This window comes from Tursiops truncatus, chromosome 2 (genome assembly GCF_011762595.2).
Source record: "Tursiops truncatus isolate mTurTru1 chromosome 2, mTurTru1.mat.Y, whole genome shotgun sequence".
NCBI lineage: Eukaryota > Metazoa > Chordata > Mammalia > Artiodactyla > Delphinidae > Tursiops > Tursiops truncatus.
Window position 1 is genome coordinate 139,852,445 of NC_047035.1, and position 17,439 is coordinate 139,869,883.

Genomic DNA, 17,439 nt, shown 5'->3' on the forward strand with positions numbered 1-17,439 from the left:
TGGTCTGGGAAGATCCCACATGCCGCCCACGCACCACAACTACTGAGCCTGTGCTCTACAGCCCGCGAGCCACAGCTACGGAAGCCCATGCACCTGGAGCCCGTGCTCCGCAACTAGAGAAAGCCCACGCATAGCAACGAAGACCCAACTCAGCCAAAAAAATAAAAACAAAACAAAAACACAACAGGATGTTTCCATATGAATTTGTATGTTAAGTAAGGGTGCCCCCCGGGCCGTACTTAAAAGGAAACCATTTTTCCTCCCTTTTGCTGCTGTTTACTTTTTCCATATCCAACTTCCCCTAGTCTTTTCTGGTGACTTGTATGTAACATAGAAGTCCCCTGAGGGACACACTATGACCTAGGGTGCTACTGTCATAAAACATTTAATGCTGCTCTAATTTGAAACTTCCAGCCATTAGCTGACATTGAAGTGTCCACCAATAATGATTAAAAACAATTCTGGATTATTAAAAAAAAAACTAAGTGACATTATGTTAGTTCTCCACCTCCCCCCACCCCCCGCCCCAGTTCTTTTTATGTGGAGGCTACTTCAAGCATTTTACATTTAAGAAGGTTAAACTCACAAGTTAAAAATTGCTTTGAGATAGCTGACTTGCGTTTGTTCGTTCAAAAAGACTATGAAGGGGTTGTTTTTGTTGTGGTTTTCAATTATTAAATCTCACTCTAGTTAACACTGTTTTGCAGGAACTGCTAACAATGACACTGAGAAAAAGAAACACAAAAACGAACAAATGGCCTTTTATTTCATACAAAGATACAAAGGAAATTGTGTGCAACAACAATCTGATGGGCAGTCCAAATTCTTGAGGGAGGAAATTCATGGTAAATGTCACGATGGCTGGTTGAAGAGAACGTCAAAGAAGGAGAGAGTTGAGACAGAGATTGCTATAGCTAATAAATTAAAATAAGAGCTACAAGGTTTCAATGCCATGACTTGAGCTCGTCTGGGCATCCTCAACACTGTTAACACGGTTAATTCTACATAGTTACCATCAAACTTCTTGAAGTGTATTTTGTGCTATTTTGCATTAGAAGTTGTGTTAAGGGAACTATATCCTTACAAATAATTGAAACATCATATTTTGTTAAAGGAGTTGTGAACTTTGCTCACTGTCTGTCATGAATGTGGCCTTTGGGGCATGACATGCATTTGGGATGAGTATCATCTTTTAAGGTAAAAGGGTTGACAATTTGGTTGGTCCCAGTTTTTGAGGCAATGCTACTTATATAACATCTTCTTTTAATCTGAGGAAAATATTTATTAAAAAATTGTCTTCCAAAATACAACAAAAAACAAGGTGAAGGTAGTGGAGACTCCTTCCGTGGCACTCCACACCTCACCTCTTCACCTGCCTGTGGGCTGCCTGGAGTGTGTAGACTCCTACAACTATTACATTTGCACCCGTGGACCTGACTGAGTAAACAGTCCGTCATGAAATCCACATTTCCAACACTTACATTTGTAATTGGGACACATCACATGATTTGTTATTAATGAAACAGTTTATTGGCTTTAAATATACATCAGTAAATTTTTATATGTTAGTTTATGTTTTACGATAAAAGAATACTGAACCAAAACATCAGAGAAAATAGAGGCTCAGTAGCATGATTTCAATATATTTTCCTGAATAAAAAGATTTTTTTTAAAAGCATATGACTTAATCTAAGAATGAAAGCTTCTTAAGCTCAATGTTTAGAATTGGATTGTTTGTGATTAAATTAAAAAACTGGAGTTCATAAAATAAAGGCACAGTGTGGGCAGCAAGAGAAAAGAAAAAGAAATAGGGAAAAATAGATTTTAATATCAAGTATAACATCAGTTGGCTGGTTTTGTTTGTTTTTGTTTCAGTCTATTTAAGGCAAGATTATCTCTCTGCAACCCTGCAGATAAATCCTAGTGTTTTAGCTATAAGAAAGTTTTAAGAGTTCAGATATACAGATAAGCCAATTAAAAAAAACCCTTTTCTTACAGTATTCTAAAGGCTTTTGAAGCATTATATAAATCTTTAAAATTCCTATCACCCACATTTTAAGAAATAAATCCACACTTTAATAAGACACTCTTAAGATATAAAACAGTTTTGAAAACAATTACATTCTACGCTAGGGCTTACCCATTCCTTTGCCACAGGGACAGAGTGGACTGTCTGAATCTAGTCAATCTCTGCACTAACGTAACACAAATGAGCAGTCGCTCAGACCATTCCGAATTTACCTAAATAGCTTAATTTTATCAGTGGGACTCTCCTATCCACTGAGGAGAGAGTTACACTAACAGAACTGCCCAAATTTAATGGTGAAACTTAAAAACAATATCCCCCTCTTTCTAGAAATGCTTCCTTTGAACACAGAACAGTGACTTCTATTAGCTCCCGCCCATAAAGGAAAACAGAATGGAAGAGAACCAATGACTCCCCGTATCCTTCCATTCTACGGATGAGAAAGAAATATAAGGAACTTTACTTTTAAATGACAACCTAATAACTATGGATAACCTGACATTTTAATTATGTGTCTTATATGTATGCATGTTATCGGTGCTAATGGCTTCCACTTCTAAATAACAAGAATTCAAATCCCACCATCCCTATTGCTAATTGAAACAAACACGAAAGCTTACAATATAGTAATGCAACCTCTAAGACTGTAACAACATGAGAGATTTCAGGGGAGTTCTCACTCTTTCCTAAGGGACAGAAGAAAATGCAGGAATAAGAAGGGTCAGACTAAGCCTGAAATACAATTTCCCTACGAACAAGGGGCAACAAATGTCCCATTGAGCAGGAGGGGTTAAACATGTGGCACTGGGGGTGTATCAGATTGAGGCAATGGTGTGGGCTGGGTGTTTGCTTCCTATGAGTAGAGGAGCACCCCTAGAAAGGTAGCCGAGAGGTACTTCTTTCTTCATCCTTCTGGGCTGGCAGCAAATGATCAATTACTTCCCGTAGAACTTTTTGTTGAGAAGGAAGATCAGGAGGTTGACATTTACCTTCGCTCTATCAAATAATTTCATGACTGCGACGCCTTCATACTGTAGTTGCAGCAGGTCCTGTTCAAAAAATCATTCTGACAGTTAATCAGGTCTGTGGAACAAGAAAAGGAAGGACACAATGTAGGGAGGGATCCAGAAGGAATGAGGCATGCCTTGTGTGCCAGGTATGAACTGGGGTGAGAAACAAGTCCCCAACTATGGAACTGCCTGCCCGCAGCCTAGTTCTTCTAAGTGATGTGTCACCTGGAGAAGGTGATGGCATTTCAATCCGTGACGAAATATACTAACAACTGAAAACAAGATAAGGCCAGTAATGTCTCAACACCATCTACTAGAGTCTTAATTTCTATTTCAAATGACAAAGCTTTTATACCCTGAACGCAAGGGGAAAGAGAGGACTAAATGTTTTTTATGTGTTTACTATGTGTTCCACAACGTAGAAGCACGTTAGTGTCTTTTCAAGTCCTGTCAAAAATCCTATCAGGTATGATTATCTCAAATTTAAAAATGAGGCTTCTGAGGCTCAGAGATGTTAAATGACCTGCCCGACAGTACAGAGCTGGATGTGGTGAATCTGGATCTGACTGCAAAGCCCCTGCTTTCCCTACTACCCTCCACTGTCCAGAACAAATTGAGGAAATCTGAGTGGTCGCACCCCTAAACTTTGGAAGAGTGGTGATGACAAAGCAAGAGTCAAAGGGCTTGAAGGGATCCCGAAAGTTCAACCAATTCATCTTTTGGAAAAATCTTAGCAGCTCTATGAGGACGAGGACCCTGGTGCATCACCTGCACCTAACATAATACCTTGCACCTGGCAGTCATTCTGCACTTAATGAATTTGTGCATGGAGGAATACACTACCTGAGGCAGACTGGGCGGCCTACATGAACTTGGTGAAACTGAGGGAATAATAGGATCTTTTCTGTGTAAGGACTTGAGTTAGCTATGTGCATCACAAAATCATTTCACATCTGTACAGTTAATGTGTTTTGAGGGTCAACTGGTCACTAAGAAGGAAACAAAGAAATACTACCTGTCCTTAAGGAGTCTGCAGTTTGGAAGTTAAGAGGAAAATAAGTCAATGCCTGTGGTGAACAGGGGTTGTCTCTACAGGTTATGGAAGTGAAGGAGAAAAAAACTGTGGCTTTGCTGGTGGGGCAAGCTTTAGGGGTTGTAACAACGTGAAAGTCCTCAATAAATGATGGAAGAATAAGGGGTTGGGAGGGAGAGCCCCCATTTAAGGGAGATCAATGTGTGCAAGAGCCCAAAGGCACGTTCAGAGAAAGGCCCCTGCCCAGCTTCACGGAGTGCAGCCCTGTGTGGGTACCAACAGTGAAGCACTGTGTTCATAAAACTAACAGAGGCTGGACATTACCTAGGAATCCTTCTGATGCACTGACATTTTTCGATGCAATAAAGAGAGAGATTTCAAAATAAAAATTAGGGACAGTTATGTTACAAAATGATTCACTGCAGAATTCTTTTTGAATTTAAAATGGGATTCGGACGAATTCCCTGGTGGTCCAGCGTTTAAGACTCCGTGCTTTAACTGCCAAGGGCCTGGGTTCGATCCCTGGTTGGGGAACTAAGATCCCACAAGCCATGCGGCATGGCAAGAAAAAAAATATCATGTTGCATAATAGTTTCAGATTGGAAATCCAGGTCCATCATTTCTTTTTTCATTCTGATGTAGCTCACGCTGTTGTTTGTTATTTGGTCTGTGATCCCTATTTATTAAGTCAGATTCCAGTAAAAAGTTGTTTTCTCTTAAAAAAAAAAAATCCTCAAAAAATATATAAATAAATAAAATGGGATTCAGTTTTACAAAGATGCAATTTACACACATCTTGTCAGAAGTACACCTTTAAGCCCCTATATCAAACCAAAATGAGAGGGGAAAAAATACATAAGATTTCAAGCTACTGAGAAGGTTTATAATTTTATACTGTCAAGATATGTACCTAAGCATTTTGTTCAAGCCCGAGGTATAAGCTCAATTTAGTGGCAACCTTAAGTGTAAGCTTCAGATATGCTTTCTGAAGATTTACACACCTGCAAAAGCTCTCCAGCCTGTACCGCTCAAATTATACACACAAAACTCCTCAGCTCACTCACTGCTGACTGTGGGCAGCTTTCCCCACATGGGTCTCCTTTTCAGCCATTCTCCTGACAAGAACACAACTACCTCACACCCAAGGCTTTCGGTTTTACCTGGTGCAAACCCACCTGATAATGTAACATAAACGTCTCCATCTGAACTCCCATGAATTTGGCTTTCACTTCAAAGTCTCCAACTTCTTCTGTTGGACTGATTTCAAAGATAACATTTTTAAACCTGTTGGAACACAACATCGTAAGGGTATGATTTCCGTGTTCTCATGTAAAAATATTCTGTGAAATGCAGAAAGGAGATGAATAAAGTCTTCAAAAGTGAAAAGGCATACAAAATAAAGGTGCAAAGTACTTCTGCAGGTGAAGCAGTGTGGGACTGCTACTCTCAGTACCATCTACTTTGGGATCTGGAGAGAAGGGTGGCAGCCTCTCCTGGCAGCATTTGCTTTCCACTGGAAGAGGAACCACTGAGGAAGGCCACAAATGGCCTCTGAAGGGATGATGTCAGGAATCATGTTGGCCTTCCATGTGGCCACTGCTGAAACCTAATGATAAAAGGAGAATCAAGAGGAAATCGGGGGCTTCCCTGGTGGTGCAGTGGTTATGAATCCACTTGCAGGGGACATGGGTTCGAGCCCTGGTCTGGGAAGATGCCACATGTTGTGGAGCAACTAAGCCCGTGCACCACAACTACTGAGCCTGTGTGCCACAACTACTGAAGCCTGCTCACCTAGAGCCCATGCTCCGCAACAAGAGAAGCCACTGCAATGAGAAGCCCGCACACCGCAATGAAGAGTAGCCCTGCTTGCCACAACTAGAGAAAGCCCACGCGCACAGCAACAAAGACCCGATGCAGCCCAAAAAAAAAAAAAAAAAAAAGTAAATAAATGAGAGAACTAATTATGTTCTGCAAGTAAAATGTTTAAAAAGATAAAGAGGACATTGGGCTAGAAGGAGGAGGAAAAGATGCATGTTTGAATCCATGCATGTCTGAGGACTGGAAGAGGTAAGTAAACAAGAGGCGGGGGAGGGGGGGTGGAGTGAGGATGGTCAGAATGAAAAGAACCAAGAGAGGAGGTTTTCTGAAAGGAGTAGGTGCTACAGAATAAACCTACTGAGTACCATCAAATATAAACTACTATTACTGAAAATATTTAGGGTATCACTCACTCTGGACACCTTACATGCCCAGAAGTTTTAATACACCAGAAGGTGGGAGTATGCTGTTCCCCAGGTGATCAAAGTGTGTCACCCCAGATTTCTAGAACTCAACTACAGAGCAAACTGATCTATTGTGAACAGCGCTGAGAACCATGAAGGATGCAAGAGGGCCACTAAGAAGCTAAACGAGAAGTTACAAAATCCATGTACTAAAACACATGCATTTTACTCAATAGGAGACCCTTTATAAAGATGTTTATTTTATGTGATAAATAATTTTATTTTAACTGGTTTGGTTTGTCATCAGTTTCCTAAGCCCATGGTAGCAAATTAAAAAGAAGAGTCAAATAACAGTAGGCACTTGAACAGTAGTGGCAAATAATGACAAAAAAGAAGGGAGGAGATGATAAATTATAAAACAGATTTGAAAAATGGCATAAAGTGGTCAACTAAAAAAAAACCTCAAAAGACCAAGGTCCCCAATTGAAAAAATGATCAGAGAAAACATAGATAATAAGCCCTGTTTAAACACACACACACAGGGACTTCCCTGGTGGTCCAGTGGTAAAGAATCTACCTTCCAATGCAGCGGATTCGATCCTTGGTCGGGGAACTAAGATCCCACATGCTGCAGGGCAACCAAGCCCGCGTGCCGCAAACTACAGAGCCCATGCGCTCTAGAGCCCCTGCGCCACATCTAGGGAAAGAAAACCCGCATGCCACTGCTAGAGAGAAGCCCCCACGCTGCAACTAGAGAGAAGCCCTCGCGCCACAACGAAGAGCCCACACGCAGCAACGCAAGATCCCGTGTGCCACAACTAAGACCCAACACAGCCAAAAATAAATAAAATAAATATTAAAAAACAAATAAACACACACTAAAAAACTCAACCAGAATTCTAAAAATGCTACCTTTTAATCTATTAATTCAAAAATATCAAAAACTGTTTTATTACTCAATGATGGCAAAGAAGTAGTGAGGTAAGTAAGCACTTTCATACACATTTTAGACACTGCTAGAAAATATATATATGAATTAAAAAATTTTTTCAACTGCTATGGAAAACAGTTCCTAAAAAAATTAAAAATAGAATTATCATATGATCCAGCAATCCCAGTTCTGGGTATACATCAGAAAGAACTGAAAGCAGGGTCTCAAAGAGGTATTTATACTTCCATGTTCATTGTAACATTATTCATAATAGCAGAAAGTGGAAGGAACCCAAATGTCCATCAATGGATGAATGAATAAGCAAAATGTAGTACATGTACACAGTGGAAAACTATTCAGCCTTGAAAAGGAAGGAAATCTGTCACAGGTTACAACATGCATGAACCCTGAGGACATCATGCTAAGTGAAGGAAGCCAGACACAAAAAGACAAGCATTGTATGATCCCACTTATATGAAGCACCTAGGGAGTCAAAGTCATAGAAACAGAGAGGAGAATGCTGGTTGCCCGGGGCTGGGGGGGAAGGGGAAATGGGGAGTTGTTATTTAATGGGTATAGTTTCAGTTTTATAAGATGAAAAGGTTCTGGATTGCACAACAATGTGAATATGCTTAACACTACTGAACTGTACAATTAAAAAATAGTTAAGATGGTAAATTTTATGTTTTGTGTTTTTTACAATAAAAAAATATTTTTATACTCTGACCAAAAATTACATTTTTAGGCATCTATGATACAAAAAAAATAATAATAATCTGAGGCAGAATCAAAGATGTACATATAAAGGTGTTATCACATGTGTAATAATGTAAAAAGTAAAATCAACTTAAAATGTTCTACAACAGGTAAATGGCTAAATTAAAACTACAATATGGAATATTATGTGGTCATTAAAAAGGATACTTTCAAACTATGTGAAAAATGCTCACAATGTTATGAGGAAAAAGCTGGATACATGACTATAAACAGTATCATCCCAATTTATGTTAAAAAAAAGTAGGAAGGTAAGTAAGTAATCATAGATAATCTTTATGTGAATAGAGGCACAGAAGAAAATATACTAAAATGATTTCAGTGGCTATCTTTGGCTTGTTGGAGTATAGGTGCTTTTTCTTTTTCTTTATGCTTTACCACATTTTCAAAGTTCAACAGTGAATACATATTATTTTATAATCAGAAAAATATAAAAGTTTTTTGAAGCAAAATTAAAAAAAAAATTTAAACAGACACAGTAACAGAAAGCTCAGCTGCCTGAGATCACAGGGTTGACTGAGCAGGTACTCAATAAAATGCTTGTTAATGGCAGCTGGGCCAGGACCTGAGGGAGGATGGTCAGGTCAGGTCAGGTCCATGAACCACATGTAAAGCAAGCTGGTGCTTCCCAGAAAAGAAGATGAGGGTAAGCCCCTGGTTCATGCCTCAAGTGGAATAAAGTACACTCCTCTTCTTATTCTTTATTTATCCTTGGTTTGGGCACAGAAAAAAAAAAAAAAATGGAAGGAATGGCTTCCTGCTTTAAAGAGGAAAAGTAGGATGTCCTAAGACAAATGTTCCACAAACAAGGAAAAGAAATACCTCTCTTCTATGACAGGCAAATTAACTCTGAGTATTAGGCCAAATTCTGTACATAATTAATTAATTACTTATTTTAATTAATCAACTATAAACACATATAAAATATAAAAATGATTATCCAGATAAGAGAAATAAAGTCAATAAGATAAAGATATGACAAATAAAAAAATCAACATATAAAACAAAGTTAAAAAGCAAATACTCACTGATTCACTTGCAGGTCCTCAATTTCCAGAAGAACTCCTTTTTCATGTAGTCTTGCTGCTGTGTATTTTAGAGAAATCTTTTTGCTTTTCTTTCCTTTCATTTCCCTAGGCTTTTTGGAGACCCTGTAAAAATCACATTATGTCATTTTCTATAGGTAACTATCTACTATGAATCTTTGTTGGTAACTCAAGGATATGAGGTCAGAAAACAAACTTCCCATACACAAGCGTAAGTAACAAACCAATTCTAAAATGGCAAATAAATGCTAGGATTCGCCTAAGCAATATCTCTGCAAAACAGGGAAACATTACTAAATTGCTTTTGCCTTTGATTTAAACTATACATTTGAGAACACACGATGAATTTGACAGTGTCTGAATCCTTCTGTGTCCCTCTCAGAACCTAAGCACCTAAAGTAAGTGTGAGGGCTTCTAATGCCAGCCTGAGGGAACTGTACTGAACCCCAAGGGAGTCACTTTAAGTCCCTTGGCTGTGCAGAGAAAAAATAAAAATAGTTTAGAATACGAAATTTTTAAAAGCATTTAAGCCAGCATAGCAATTACAGAGGAATGGGAGCAAGGAAAAAGAAACAGATGTCAGAAGGCTGTTGGGATAATCAAGGCGAGAAATGGTAAGAAGAGTAAGCAAAGGAAGAATACAGATGAATGAGAATGGTATCTGGGACTCTCAAGGGAAGGGTCTCAAGAACTGGGGCAGAAGAGCTGGTAGTTGTGTAAAAGGTAATAAATCCCTATGGCTGGCAACTGAAATATCTATCAAAATCACAACTGCACAAAAATTTTAATCCAGCAATTACATTTCTAGAAATCTGTCTTCAAAAACATGCCTACAGGGGCTTCCCTGGTGGCGCAGTGGTTGAGAGTCCGCCTGCCGATGCAGGGGACACGGGTTCGTGCCCCGGTCCGGGAGGATCCCACATGCCGCAGAGTGGCTGGGTCCGTGGGCCATGGCCGCTGGGCCTGCGCGTCCGGAGCCTGTGCTCCGCAACGGGAGAGGCCACAACAGTGAGAGGCCCGCGTACCGAAGAAAAAAAAAAAAAAAAAAAGGAACCAGGGATGCTTGGAGAAATAGCTAATTCCAAGCCCAGGGAGGGAAAAGTACAAATTGAACCAGAAACATCTTGTGCCACAAAGTCAAGAAGGGCTCAAAGAATGATGGGGACATTTCAAAAGGACACAGGCACCAACTCTGCAAGATGGGTAAGGTGGACCTGATTTTCACCACTTCACAACAGCCCTGCCTCACTCCATGAAGCCTTCAGGGAGGAAGAGGAAAAGCACAGACACAAGAGTAAGCAAGCTATAGAGAGGGGAAGCTGATGTGGCAAAATGTTAAGTACAAGTGAATCTAGGTGAAAGGTATATATGGGTGTTTATTGTTCTATTCACTGAAACTTTCTGGGGTTTCAAAATTCTCAAAATGAAAAGTGTGGAGTAAATAATAAACTAACCCTTCTAATAAGCAGAACCTGTGCTTAATCACGTCGCCTCTCTGGATTTTCAATTTCCCTCCCTATAAAATGGGCAGGCTGAATGGTTTGTGGCCAGCAACAAGGAGGCTGCATCAGATCTTCCTTGGCAGCTAAAAAAAAATCATGGTCTGGAAGCCTGTGTCCAGGAGGTGTAGAGGCCAGGGAATCTAATTGTTTATGATGTTCCTTAAGTGATTTTTGAGGCACAACCTGGTTTGGGGGCCACTAAATGATCCCTTTCCTAGATTCTTTAATTTCTAGAGCCAAGAAGATATTTTGGAACACAGGATGCTTAGAAATAGGCATCCTTGAAATCCTCCACACATTATTTATTTACACCATACCATAAGAAATGGGACTAGGAAATTACACAAACAATGAGAAGAAAAATAAAGGACTATTGCAATAAATAGATCCAGTGTGTTGTAAATAAAATTTTCCTATGTCACTTCAGTTGCCTCTACTTCTTTTTCCCCTGACATTGACTCTTCAAAATAAAATACTCACTTGCCCTTGCTGGCTAAGTTATCCAAGCAGGTTTTGATGTAGCTTTTATAGTAGTCCACCTGCTCTCCATAAAAGGTGGCCTTAGAGTTCAGAGCAGCGTACGTCTGCTGCAGTTTCACCAGTTCAGCCTTTCTCCTCTGTCGGTATCTCCGCTGATTCCGAATATCCTGAGACATAATTATTAAAATTACAGAAATAATATCATGTGCTTCTTGAATCATTAACACTAGAACCCAGCAGCGCTTAACTTTGCCTTGCTTGACCACACATTTTTAATAGACAGCAATTCTTTTTTTCTTACTCACCTCGAAATTTTTTAAAGATTTTTGCCCATATATCTGGAGAAAACCATAATTCAAAAAGACACGTGCACCCCAATGTTCACTGCAGCACCGTCTACAATAGACAGGACATGGAAGCAACCCAGATGTCCATCAACAGAGGAATGGATAAAAAAGATGTGGCACATATATACAATGGAACACCACTCACCCATAAAAAAGAACGAAATAATGCCACCTGCAGCAACATGGATGGACTTAGAGACCATCATACTAAGTGAAGTAAGTCAGACATAAGCAAACATCATATGATATTGCTTATATGTGGAATCTAAAAATGTTAGCAATTTTATGTTCAAAAATTAACAAAGAAATTCAGATCTCATCAATTTTTTCCCCATTTCTATTTAATGAGGCAGGGAAATGTGTTACTTTTACAGACCTCCACATTCTCATAATTGACTTGCAAAGCTGGTTTAAACCTCTTAAATATGTCGTCAGGAGAGGGAGAAAAAGATAACTTTAATATAACAATTACCAAGCTTGCAGTTGTGCATGGTGTGATTTTAGGGCGACAGCAGAGAATGCCTAAACTTCTCAGCCTGCGCCAGAGCCCCTTACTTGAGAAGATTCACACAAATCAAGATTTGATGATCAACTTGATGTTAATTTATATTTCACAGTAATCATTAAATATATCTGGAGGAATTCTTTAAGGCCAAAGACAAACTGAGACATAGGAAGCTCTAATTAAGGTTTTCTCCCTACTAATTTAATTTAGGCCATGGAATAAGCCATCAAAGGGCAGGCTAGGACCTCATGTTGGAAGAGTCAGAAACGATTCCCCAGAAGAGAGGACTCTAATCTCCTCTCCTGAAGGTACATTGAACTGAAGGTACGTTGTCACCGGAACAGCTACTGTCTCCTCACAAGCCTCTGAGACAGCTTTAAACATGGCCAGGCCGTCACTGTCCCCCAAATGCCGTACCCTGGCAATGTCGTTGATCAGCTCCTGGTATCTGTTCTTTGGGTCCACGGTGCCAAGCTCTGCTAGCTTCTTCAAGCCTGACTGGATCTTCTCCTTCTTCTCCTGAAGAGTGAGGTTGCTGTCTTCCTTTGCAGATTTTGACTTTTTCATCTTGTCAGGAGTTTTGGCGTCACGGATAGCACGTCTCTGCATGGCCCTCTGGTGTTCTGCTTCCTACAGTAAGAAAAAGAAGTTCGTGGCAAGGTCTCCACACTGAACCACACTTGAATTTATAAAGCTCTCAAACTCTATTCTGGGGGACTTCCCTGGTGGCGCAGTGGTTAAGACGCCACACTCCCAATGCAGGGGGCCTGGGTTCGATCCCTGGTCAGGGAACTAGACCCCATGTGCATGCCGCAACTAGGAGTTCACATGCCACAACTGTCTGACTCCAGTTTATGCATGCAGCAAAGGAGCCTGCATGCCACAACTAAGGAGCCCGCCTGCCACAACTAAGACCCGATGCAAGCAAGCAAATAAATATTTAAAACAAACAAACAAACAACTCTATTCCGGAAATAGAGGGGAACAAACTTACCCCCACCCCCGACAACTGACAAAGAAACTGCATGAAGCAGAGACAGCTCTCTTTTCATCTAGAAGAGAAACATCTATGAAGTCAGATGTTGGCTTCTTAGGGCTTCTTTCCTGGACAGGAGATTGGACTCCACTGGGTACAAAATCCCTCGTTTTTTCCCTATCACACCAGGGACATGGAAATCATTTAATTTTATTTGAAACCCGGCTTGATGAACGTTATAACCACACCAATGCAACACCAGTGGTCAGTAAATTCTTGCTAATCCTTTTTGCTACCTCATCCCAGCTGAATCACGCTCAAGCCTTCCCTCTTTCAAACATGCTGCAAACGCCAGTAAAGAGACCCTTCTCATATCTGCTCTGTCTCCTAGTCACCAACCAACGTTTGTCTGTTATGTTCCCACCCACCAAACGATCCACACTTGCTGTTGCAGTCTTTCAGCACTTTCCTCGCAGTCTGGCTTCTCTCACCAATTCTCGTTACCATTCCGCCCATCCCCAATCCAGTGCCTTTTCTTAGTTGTTGCCTTGATCATCTTCTCTGCACTTTTTCCTTGCCCTAAGCATGCGCTGGTACCTCCAAGTGGCCCATGGTCATTTCTTTGTAAGTGTTCTCTCTCAAAACTTCAATGATCACCTCTATGCTGATAGATCCCAGCATATGGCTAAGGCTCTGGTACCACATTTTGAACTGTTTTGTACTGGGGATGTTTACATTTGGAAAGGTTTGTAGTTCAGACTTGTAATTTTTCCCGAACTGGAGCAATTCCTTTCCCAATATTCCCTTTTCTTCTAATGTCAAAATTACTCTTCATCAGATAACGCAAAGAGCATAAACTGGAGTCAGACAGAACCCGATTCAAGTTTGGTTCTGCCACTACAAGTGAATGATCTTGGGCGAGTTATTTAACCTCTAGGGGTCTTAGTTTTGTCATCTGTGAAAGGAGGATGAAAAGACTCACCGCATAGGGATAGTGCAAGGATTACAGGAAAGAACACAGGTGAAAGCACCAAACTAATAGCAGATTCTCAGTAAAGACCAGTTCCTTCTTCCCTACTTCAAATTTCCTTCCAAGTTTAACCAGTTGCAGTTACTGGTTATGCCTCTTTTCCTGCCCATCACACACAACTAATGAGTAATTAGTCACAGCATCTAAACGCTGACAATTCATTTAAAACTGGTTTTCAAATAGTCCTCCCTGCAGCCTTAAGGGTTTCCCAGGGATGCCACGAGTCCTGGAGGGTGGGCTTCCAAGGGCCCATCCCTGGGGCTGCCAGAGTAGCTCCAATTTTACCTCTTTTATATGTTGGGCTTCCAAATACATTGTTACTTAATGAAAAGGATTCCCATGCTCAAAAAATTGAAAACGAATGACTTGACTTACTTTTCTCATTTTATAAACATGAAACAGAAGCCTTAAACGTGACCCATCCGTCCCTCCCCACTGCCATGCCACCCCTCACCCAATTGGACCTGGAACCCTGTCACACACACAGATGACTCAACTACCATCTGCTCTGACAGCACTGCAAAATTAATCAATGTCAAATGGTCCCAAAGGTTACAAAGGCCCTTTACTCCCATCTCTCTGGTGCAAAATTCCTAAGTTTTGGGTTCTACATAATTTGTCCTCACATTTAATTTCTCACTACTCACCCTCACCCACACCTTCATTCTAGATATGTAGGTCTGGTCACATCATGCTCTGCCCTCCCTTGTGCCTCTGTTCACGGGGACTCCCCGGTCTAGAACGTCCCTCTTGTCATACATGCATGTTCTTTGTAAGCTTGGTTCAAGTCCCATACCTCCCTGATGCTTTGCTCCTCACTGGACTCTTGCTTTAATTTCTAGCATTTTCAGGGCCAAAACCATAGTGAATTTTCAGTGGTTTTCTAACTGTTTCAGGGGCATATGTCACATGTCTCCAACTAAGTTCACGGAACTTAGGAGCCACATTCTATTCTTTTCTCCTATCTACCAAGGCACTTAACAAAATTCTAACTATATAGTATTCAATAAATTACTGGGCAGACTCACTGATTCTGCCTCAGGTTAAATTAAAGCACACACACAGACTGCATGTAAGTGCCAGTGAGCTCTGTGCCCTAGAAACAACCACCTCTGGATTTAGGAACCAACAACTTTCTCAATAAGCCCTAAATGCCACCACATCCAGGCCCACCTTCCAGTGACCACCTCTCGCCACCTATGTCCCACCTCCTCAGCCTTGTCACGTGCCTATCACAGGAGCACCTATGCATCTTACTGTGGTACCTGGTAAACCCCCAAACTTTACCTGTTCACTGGTGGCTGGTGTTTCTAGGATTTCAGTCAAGGTCTCTCCCGGCTGGAACCGGATGACATCCACAATCAAACGTTTTGTGCTGAAAGGAGGTGTGCGAAGCATTTAAACATTAGCAGGTGTCCTACTTCCTTCGAATGGACCTCAACAGGAGCAGAGCAAACACTACCTCACAGAGTCCCACTGGGCAGCCCTAATGCAAGGTACGCAAAGTCCCAGGCTTACTTACACAGTTATGACAGAGTGAGTACCAAGGTTAGGATTTCCAAGCTACAAATTCATTTCAGTATCTTATTAGCAAATAAGGCAAGTAAGCCCTGCGTCAAGTATAATACATGAGGTGACTGGAAATGTATGAGGCTTAAATGGCTGAGATGATCATTTTAGGGATGAACAAGAGGACTCATTCACCAAGACCAAGGGACAGAAGGGATCACTGGGTTACACTTACTCCGTTCCTCCTCCTTCCAATACTCACTTCAGTAAGATGGTCCGCGCGTCCATTTCTGCATTCTCATCTCCAGGCACATCAAACTTGTTGGTCAGTGTGAGGGACACTTCTGTCTTAGCGAGTGCCTCCTTATTTGGGTCATTTAAATTGCCAGAGCCTTCTCCTAAAGTTTTGGGACGGTAGAAAGAATCAATACCGTAAACAGAGGAGACATTGGAGAGCAGATAATAATTCAAGTAAAAGATAATGCAAGTTTAAGAAGGTAGTTGAATAAGCCTATATGTACACTGTGGTGAGGACACCTTTTACTGAGAAATAAAACATCATGCCAAATGGTAAAGGCAAAGGATCCATAATAAAATAACTTAACAAATGTTTGAGAAATCATTTCAACACTGTAACATTTCTCTCTCAAAATACTCTGTTCAGGGACTTCCCTGGTGGCACAGTGGTTGACATTCCACGCTCCCAATGCAGGGGGCCCAGGTTTGATCCCTGGTCAGGGAACTAGATCCCACATGCATGCTGCAACTGAGAGTTCGCATGCCACAACTGAGGAGCCTGCCTGCCACAACTGAGCCTGCCTGCCGCAACTGAGGAGCCTGCCTGCCACAACTAAGACCCAGTGCAACCAAATAAATAAATAAATATCAAAAAAAATACTCTGTTCATTTCCTTTATAGGACTTATAAATTTCTAGTTACATGATTATATGTATCTATGCATTTAAAATGATCTCTTCCACTGGACTTCAGTTCCTAACAGATAGGGATCACATCTGTTTTCTCTTCTGATGTGTATTCAGAGCTTGAACAGTGTAGAAACAGAGAAGGTGATAATTACAGCACTCCTGCCAATCTCCTCTCTCAGCTTCTGGGCAGTTAAGTCAGAACTTTACCTATTAGGGACTCGATGGTGGGCACATCGCCAAGGTCATCCAGCAGCTCATGGATTGGATCATTGTGCTCCGGGGCAATGGCATCCTGGTGATCTAACAGGAGCTGCATCCAACATCCAGGGATCAATTCCATTTACACACTCAACCCACTAGCCCCCGTCCCCATCCACAATGCCTAACAGCACAAAAGAGGTTAGATAACAAAACTCCCATATTCAAAGAACTGAAAAACCAATCCTCAACAAACTAACCCAAATAAACAATATGATATATAAAGCAACACATTGGCCCGTGATGAATGACATATGTTACAACATATGAAGAGGAAATACTGGTACTCTCTCAACCTTACAGATATAAAGGATTTAAACGTACCCTATATAAGAAAGAACAAGGAAACTCACAGACTTCAATATCCAAGTCATCAATATTCCCTACAACCAGTTCAAATGACTCACATTCATACTTTTACTTAAAGTTTCCAGTATATAATATCTTTTAATTCAGAAAAAAAGTGCATCAGATCAACATTATCATTATTTTAGGGGTATTCGGCAAAGCCTTAATAAGCTATTACCCCAGGTGACGTCGTCAGAAATGACAATCCCTGAAATTTCATTTTATTTCCTTATTTCCTGTTCTATATGCCCCCAAGGGGGGATGAATTATAAAAAATTGGGGAGGGGGGAAGAAGTACCCAAGGGAAAAATCACTCAAAGGTGACACAGAGGAAAAAGCTGGTATTCTAGATCATGTTAGAAAAGTAAGACAGAGGGCCAGGGTAAAAAAAAGGACCAATAAAAACAGTATTTTATCAAGTCACTATATCAGGGGTCACAATGGAGATTCTGAAGCCCAGCCATGGGGATTTTGATTCAGCTGGCCTGTGGTGGGGTTCAGGAAACTTCATTTTTA

At 40.8% G+C, this 17,439-nt stretch overlaps 1 protein-coding gene across 1 annotated transcript in view; it reads right to left on the minus strand.

Moving 5' to 3' along the window:
- Positions 1–745: 745 nt before the first annotated feature.
- The window catches only part of IQGAP1 (IQ motif containing GTPase activating protein 1), a 102,213-nt gene continuing 85,519 nt past the window's right edge, over positions 746–17,439 (minus strand). Inside the window, exons 31-38 of the mRNA XM_019945714.3 lie at positions 16,525–16,627; positions 15,654–15,789; positions 15,170–15,257; positions 12,294–12,506; positions 11,025–11,191; positions 9,025–9,147; positions 5,245–5,353; positions 746–3,075 (exon numbers count right to left, since the gene is read on the minus strand). Of these exons, the coding sequence (XP_019801273.1) occupies positions 2,962–3,075; positions 5,245–5,353; positions 9,025–9,147; positions 11,025–11,191; positions 12,294–12,506; positions 15,170–15,257; positions 15,654–15,789; positions 16,525–16,627 (1,053 nt within the window). The 3' untranslated portion in view covers positions 746–2,961. The remainder of the gene's footprint in view (positions 3,076–5,244; positions 5,354–9,024; positions 9,148–11,024; positions 11,192–12,293; positions 12,507–15,169; positions 15,258–15,653; positions 15,790–16,524; positions 16,628–17,439) is intronic.